Source organism: Pecten maximus, chromosome 18 (assembly GCF_902652985.1).
Source record: "Pecten maximus chromosome 18, xPecMax1.1, whole genome shotgun sequence".
Classification (NCBI taxonomy): Eukaryota; Metazoa; Mollusca; class Bivalvia; order Pectinida; family Pectinidae; genus Pecten; species Pecten maximus.
In genome coordinates, this window is record NC_047032.1 from 20,099,148 (window position 1) to 20,107,511 (window position 8,364).

General features: G+C 40.8%; 1 protein-coding gene across 1 annotated transcript; it reads right to left on the reverse strand.

Moving 5' to 3' along the window:
- Positions 1-2,158: 2,158 nt before the first annotated feature.
- LOC117316295 lies at positions 2,159-4,177 on the reverse strand. The gene has a single exon (XM_033870834.1). The coding sequence runs from the start codon at positions 4,175-4,177 to the stop codon at positions 2,159-2,161; it is 2,019 nt and encodes a 672-aa protein (XP_033726725.1).
- Between the last annotated feature and the right edge of the window lie 4,187 nt (positions 4,178-8,364).

An 8,364-nucleotide genomic window follows, 5' to 3' on the forward strand; every position in this document is an offset into this window, starting at 1 on the left:
GAACGATGTTATAAGTACATACATGTAGTTGTTAACTATACTGGAGAATACTTCGTTAAACATACGACTTGATTGACATTCTGACCGACAACATCTCTGACTTCGGGGACAGCCAATCTGTATGGTAAGCGTGATGATTTCAACTTGTTTATTCTCTATTTTCCATTTCTAGATAAAACATCCCTGCATCCCCACCTATTGTGATGCTATATTCAATACGCCAGGGCGTGTTAGCACTATCCCGGTTTCCACGACACACGTCGACTCCTGACGGGAAAAGTGTCATCACAAGTTAAGGTATTGACAGATACAGGTAAACGAAGACATGACACAGCTTCATGGTCGACATCCTACCATTTAGCGAGATGTTAGATGCGTTTGATACTTGTTGCTTAGACCTAGCCGTTAGGTCACCAGTACCCTAGTTCTCATTTTGAGAACGTGAATTAATTTAGATTCGATATAGAAACAGAAGGCCTAGTATCTTTCTCCTCAGAATTGTGACATCGTTTTAATGTCGGTATTCCCTGTTGTTTGGATTTTTTTTTCTTGCGTACCAAACAGGGACAATTTAAAATCTCTACCAGAGAGGTATTGTATCTCCTTGGCTAAATATTATATCTTTTGGTTCCACCTGTCACAAAATGGATTTTATTTAGAGCAGAAAACTCCTCCGTCTCTTTTCATAGTTTGTTGAATATTTTAATCGACTCTGAGCTAAGTATCAAATGAAACGATTTCCATCTAAGTTAGTAGTGATAAAACTGGGGGTTCTGGCGCACTTTGCCCCATAGGGTTAGTATGGGAAAATGTTACCCTCCCTGAAGTGATATTTTATTGTCTCTGTCAATAGAACGGACACGGGTCAGAGACCCATCCCATGTCCGCCCGTACAATTATTTCCTATTCTAAAATGGACAATATATTCATATTTACACCTGGGAGTCGTCTAACACCCTTGACACGATACTGAGACGATCTGTGTATATGTACACCTTTTCTCGTATCAAGGTGTCATGACATTAGATCTTTCTAGGGTAGTGCACTCTAAATATCAGTACAATATATATATATATATAGTAATAATAATAAAAAACACAAACCAGAAATTCACACTAGCGCTTTCAACATGCTTTGAGAGCAAGCTCTTCAGGTGTACTACACCTGAAGAGCTTGCTCTCAAAGCATGTTGAAAGCGCTAGTGTGAATTTCTGGTTTGTGTTTTTTATTATTATTACTATGTATACCCATCACAAGGACATTATATATTTTTAATTATATATATATATATGTATATACGCGTTAATATTATAAATACAGCTATTGACTATACTGCTAATTCGGCGGTGTTACTCTCCAATGTCCATACGCAAGGCTACTTATACCATCATCAAGTATATATCTTTTGTCATCAAAGGGTGACAACCCGAGTTTGTTGATATTTATGTTATATAGCTGATGTCCATAGCTTCGGATCTGAGTCATATTTGACATATGTAATTCTTTTTTGAATAAGCACTGTTTATAATGCTCATGCTTTGTGTTGTTCTTAACAACACACTTCTTGATACCTTTTGCTCTCTTCATTTCTACCTTTACTTTTGGCTTTCCTTTGCAAACATCTTTATCGTGAACCAGAGAATACATCTTTGATTTCAATCCCACGAACTCGTGGATCACGTTGCCATGCATCTCGTCTTTCATCTTTCCTAGCACTTTCTTGTTTGTTAAGTTGTGAAGTGGGTGATCTTTGTCATATTCTGATGTGTCGAACAGATAAAGATCTTGTTGCATGTCCTCGTAGATGTCATCTGTTTGTAAAATGTACGCTAGAGAGTCGGTATCGGTGAAGAGGAGTTTCGCTCCGGATCCATATTTCGTTTTAATGTAATTATAGTGGAAATCGTACATCAAGGTCTTTGAGATGTCTAAAATGGAAAATCCTACATAGATGGGCCTGTTAAGGTATAATTTCTGCTTTAGCATATGTACTGCGACTAAGTTTTCGTGGAAAATTTTGAAGGCGTGAAATGATGGCTTGCAGGTAAGTTTTCTGGCCATCTTTTGACTGTTGACCAGCTTAACGTCAACTCGCCTCCTAAGGTTTTCCATCGTCTTGCCAAATACGCTGTTGTTCATCAATTTAAAAAAGTCCTTTTCAAATTCGTTTCTGGCGCGTTTTCTTTTTTCTGTGTTGTAGCTGATGTAATTCTCCAACCACGGACTTTGTTCGAAGGACAGCACTCGGTGAATCTTTGTTAATTTCATACCCAAAGCAAGATATAATTTGACATTTCTGTAGTGTACCCACATACTTCTCTTTCTTACTCAAGTTAGGGACGAGTTTTTCCGTAGAGGTTCCCTTGAGTTTGAGATCTTCCATGAGCTGCGTGGCATACGGAGACAGCATTGCCTCCGTAACCGTTAGTTTCTCGGGTGCAAGAGGATAATCGTTATGGAGATCGTGAAGATCTTCTGGATATTCCATGTCTACCTCGAGGATATATCCCTTGTCCGAATTATCTGCTATCTTGGTAACGTCGAAATCATCGTTGGCATCGATCCATTCAAAGTCGTGTGTCGGCAGAGGCTGCGACATAGCCCAGCCGTATAAGTTGTTAGCGTCCAAGTACATGATGTATTCATCCGGTTTGTTTGAGTCGTATTCTGGTACATATTTGTTGTTCGCCTTTGCAAATCTATGTGAAATCATAGAAACTCCTCTTCGGAGTCCCTTTTCTATGAATAAGTGCATGTCGATATCCGTTAACAATTCTAAATTGACACCCGTCATTTTTAGTGCTGCTTGCCATGCTAGTCCTGGTGATGTATAGAAATGAGCGGGGTCCAGCTCATAATAGTTGAGACAAAGCTCGCGGAAGTTTTCGAATACATCTGCTAAGGCCAAAACGTCCGTCAGGACGTATAGGTCATGATATTGCCCTAAGTTCTGTATGTTGAATGCCTCCCAAACAGTTTGTGCATGGTGATAGTCTTCATCTGAAATACTCATCCCCGTCAATGAACTTCTGAAGACCTGCTTGTTTGGTAAAACCGTCTCTCCGAATTTCGCCTGACAATCGAAGTAGTCGTACGGATACACCTGCTTCCGGAGCAGTAGAGGGAGGACTTCTGAACCAAAATGTGTGACCATGTGCTTGAATTGAGATGACCCATTATCGACAAGATTACCAACTAGTTTATCTAGAGACGAGCTCATGAATTGGAATGAATCAATAAAGTCCATACATCCTAACGAGAACGATATATATTTCTCCATGTTATTTGGTATACAGTTCAATCGCTTGTGTCCTATTTTGCCGATGGCCTGCATAATGAGATGACTGTCATAACCTCGTAAGTTGTGCAACACTACTGGAATCCGTCCCGTGAACTTGTAATTTAGGTTACATTCATTGTGTGCTGCCCCTCTGAATACTCCCGTCACGTGACAGTGATCCCGAACTCTGTCGTCTCCGAGCGTCTTTTTACATATGTGACAATGCGTGGCGTGTTTGAAGTTCTGCCAGTCTCTTCCTGCCATGCGCATTGGTTCGCATTGCTTGAAGCGTTGTTCTATGAGTTCTTGTTCTTGAACCATACAGTTTACGAATTTGTCCGCTGCATCCGCTCCTCTATACACCACGGGCTCCTTACAATGGTCTTGTGTGAGACCGACCACTTTGTATGCGAATCCAGATGGTATGTGCTCTGTTGTCTTTTCTGTATATGATGATTTTGGGTTTTTAGCACAGCTTGCAATCGGTACTTGGAGACTCTCAAAGTCGGCGAATATAATATAAGGTACCTTCAGTTGCTTCTGCGTATTCTTGTAAAATAGCCATTTGTCTTCTTCTTTTGGAAGTTCTACTTTCTGAGTTCCATGTGATTGACAATAGGCTATATGATCTTGCAGTATTCTTTCCTTCGTAAATCCATGCAGACAGTAAGGGCAGTGATAATGCTGTCCACGATGTGAATGTTGATCACTCAATAACCTATTCAGATTTTTTATCCAGCAATAGTGTGATTTCTTGGCATCGCAGATCATCAATAAGTCCACATGCTTGTGGTGGCGTTGTTTCGTCACGTGTTTGGGGAAAATGTCTCCTCTTTCGTAACCGAATACATTGATGGATATGTTGTTTTGAGTCTCGAACCGAGATATGTCGTCCATCTTAATCGGAAATGACACATCTTTGAGATTAAGATCACCTTCGTGTTCCCGATACTTTTTGACTCGTTCAGCGTCTCGCAGCCAATACCGACCACATGAAACATTTTTCATCTCTGTTTTTCACGTTGATGACGGCGTGTTTGGATCTAAGTTTCACCGGAAGTGGAATGTAACTGGAACCTTTCAACGGCCTGTATCTTGCCATATGAACGGTCAAGTCCAGCACTTTGTCTACGGTCCAGTTACTTCCTTGTCGTTGGTATTCTATAAAAGACGTGTAAATCTTTTTAATGGACTCCTTGATGGTCTCATCAATATCTTCAAATTTTAGCAGCGTTTGACATTTCCCGCGGAAATGAGGCTCAACTGTCTCTGTTGTTTCTCCCTTCTGTCTAGATAACCGTACCTTTATGGCGAGGTAATATTTGAGTCCTCCCCTCGCCTTTATTGCTTCCTTAAGCACCTTCTTCACCTCCTCGTATTTACTCCTAAGGAAAAGCATTGGGTCGAACTTCTCCACACCTTCACCCATTATGATATGAGTCTTTAGAGTACCACCCAAAGCCTGTTGACCACATGGGTTCTGCTGTTCTCCTACGCCCGCTGTCTCTGGCGTACTAGTATTCTGAACGTCAGCACCTCCCGTTTGTGCTACGCCATGCCTTTTTAAATGCCTTTGGTAGTTGTCTTTCCGATTGAATTCCATTTTACACGTTGGGCATATTAACTTTGTCTTCTGTGTATGAGCTGTACTTTTGTGGCGGCTCAGGTGCGACCTATTTTTAAAACTTTTCCCACACTTGTCACATCCATGTCCTGCTTTCCCTGTTCCGTGTTCCATCTTTGCTGCTGGAACAGCGTAATATATCGTTAATCACTGGTTTATATGACATTGTATGATAAAAGAGTCTATATGAGGAACAAGTGTGCGATGAGTTGTAATTGCCATCGGTAAAGAGTATTGAATAAATATACGATCTGATTAAGAAACCGTGAGGTTTCAAGGCGGTTGCACGGCCGTTCGACGTTTCTGTCACCAGAAACGGAGATCCACCCATTCAAGGGTCCATGAGAATCGAGTCGGAAAGATATTCCTGACAATAACGGGGACATGGTACTTAATAACACCCTCTTTCCGTTGCATCAGCAATCTTATCATATTAGATGATCTCATGTCAACGGCAAGCAAAGACCCTCGTATTAATGAATTGTTTACTGAGGGGAGTCATCATAGGAATCTGTCGGTCATAACCATCAATCAGAACCTCTTCTACAGCAAAGATCCAACGCAGAGGAGGAACTGTCACTATCTTACTTTATTCAACAATCCCATTGACAAACAACAAATTATGACTCTGGCTAGACAAATGTATCCTGAAAACCAACAACATTTCATGCGATACTTTTCAGAAGCTACAAATAAACCTTATGGCTACTTACTAGTGGACTTGAAACCAACTACGCCAGAGGGTTTGCGCATGCGCGTGAACGTTTTAGATGAAAACATTGGCGGGGTGCCTATAAAAGAACAGAACGTCGCCGCCAAATCTCATTCCGCAGAGAAAGGTTCATTAGCACAGACGTGTTATGAAAACCTAAACAACCTCGAGGATCAATCTACGTATAACAGCAATAATCAATATCGTGAAGTGCAATCCGAAGACATTCTTGACGAAATGCCTGCATGCGACGATTGTGGGGTTATGTTCCAAGACGCACACGATTTGCAAAGACACGTTAAACGATGGTGTCCAGAGAATGACAAAATGAAAAGGAAACTTGATGAAGATGAACGTCCGTCAAAAAGGAAGAGGGTGAATATTTTCGATGACCTAGAAACCATCGATATCGAAGAGGAGGATGAGGATGATGAAGAGGATGAGGGGGGTGAGGAAGACGCATTTTTCAGCAAAATAAGCAATCTGGCTAGAGTTAAAAACAGAAAGCTGTGGCTAAAGAAGATAGAGAAGTACAAAGGAAATGGACTTTCAAGCAGAGAAGCGGAGAGTAAAGCCGACGAAAAGATGAAAGAGAAAGATCTGATGGAATTCCTCAATCAATACGGGCAAACACTCATCAATATCCTACGCCTGAAAGGTGGGAAACTACATACGAAAATCATGAAAAGTATAGAAAAGTACAGACAAAATGGTTATGAAATTATTCCTGCTGTACGCATGTCACTGTTGAAATACAAACACCAACTCCAGGAGCACATGGAGGAGGAGGAGGAGGAGGAGGAGGAGGAGGAGGATTGAAAAGTTGAATGGAGGAGAAGGAGATTGAAAAGAAGAGGAAATGATTGGGTTAGTTCAGATGAGGAGTCTATATAAACACTGATGTAAGCCTTATGTATACCAGTACTGTAAACTCACTAGAGAAGTCAACATGTCTACTTGGGAGGACTACTTGAAGGCGGTATATTACAACCCGTCCAATGCTGGTAGTTTCTCCGGTCCTGACAAGCTATATATATACGTACGGAAAGCAGGAAAGTACGTCATCAGCAAATACAAAATAAGGAAATGGTTACAGCGACAAGAACCTTACAGTCTCCAGATATCACTCCGACGACCTTTGAAAAGCAACAGTATAGTAGTTACAGGGATCGATGACCAATGGTCTGCAGATCTCATGGACATGGTCAAGTTCAAAAGTGAAAACGATGGCTATTCATACGTACTAGTGGTGATAGATGTGTTCTCCAAATATCTGTGGATGAGACCGCTAAAAGACAAGAAAGGAGCATCCGTAGCAAAGGAAATTCGCGACATTCTTAGCAGGGGGAGACAACCTAGGAGGATCCGTACCGACAAAGGTCAAGAATTTAGATCAAAGGAGGTCAGTACTCTCCTGAATCGATCCGGCATTGACCATCTCTATGCTCAAAACGAAGCAAAAGCCGCCATAGCTGAGCGTGTAATCAAAACTATCAAAACTAGATTGTACAGATATTTCACGCACAGAAGAAACTACGAATACGTTAAGAATCTACAAACGTTTACCGATAGCTATAACCATACGTATCACCGGACAATCGGTATTGCTCCAAGAAGCGTAGCTAAAGACAAGGAGACGTCTATCTGGTGGAGAATGTATTGGCCGAAAAAAACAGGTAGGTTTGCGAAAAACGAAGAAGGTTCGCAAGCCATTCAAATTTAAAGTCGGAGATAGAGTAAGGTTGTCTCATCTGAAAAATCCTTTCTCCCGAGAATATGACGAAAAATGGACGGGTGAGATATTTACCATTTCCCAAAAGATACTGCGAGGGGGATTACCTATATACATAGTCAAAGACTATGATGACGAAGAGATCAAAGGAACTTTTTACCAGTCTGAGCTACAGAAAGTGGACGTTCGGGATGACGATATGTGGAAGATGGAGACCATTTTGAAAACCAGAGGAAGGGGTCGAAACAAACAATATTATGTAAAATGGCTTCACTGGCCTAAGATATTTATTTCCTGGGTGCGGGCATCTGATGTAACCGATTTGTAGGAGAGTGAACTACCCTAGAAAGGTCCAATGTCAGGATCCCTTGATACGAGAAAAGGCGTACATATACACAGATCGTCTCAGTATCGTGTCAAGGGTGCTAGATGACTCCCAGGTGTAAATATGAATATATTGTCCATTTTAGAATAGGAAATAATTGTACGGGCGGACATGGGATGGGTCTCTGACCCGTGTCCGTTCTATTGACAGAGACAATAAAATATTGCATGTAACACTGCTCTTATCTCGTTCTTTATTCAATCAATGAAATTAATTTCATCAAAAATATTCAGTACATGTGCATCTGCTATATCTAATCAGCATTAATTAAAAGTGATTCATAATGACTATGACGTCATATGTTACCCTCACCAATGTTACTCTCACTTCAGGGAGGGTAACATTTTCCCATACTAACCCTATGGGGCAAAGTGCGCCAGAACCCCCAGTTTTATCACTACTTAAGTTCCCCATTTCGTTTTTAGGAACTTTCTTAATAATTGCATACTTATGAATTATATAGACAAACAAATAGGGAGACGTATATGATCGAGTTCCCAACCAACGGTCCATAAATACCTATATGTATTATAGTATACAAATGACTCCCCGGTGGAGAAAAACGGACACAGTTTTTTTTTTAATTGTATTTGTATATATTACGGGTTGTGAATACCACTTTATTGTTCCA

Excerpts from the sequence above, each read along its gene's own strand:
- LOC117316295 (XM_033870834.1), bottom strand. The coding sequence starts at position 4,177 with ATGGACGACATATCTCGGTTCGAGACTCAAAACAACATATCCATCAAT.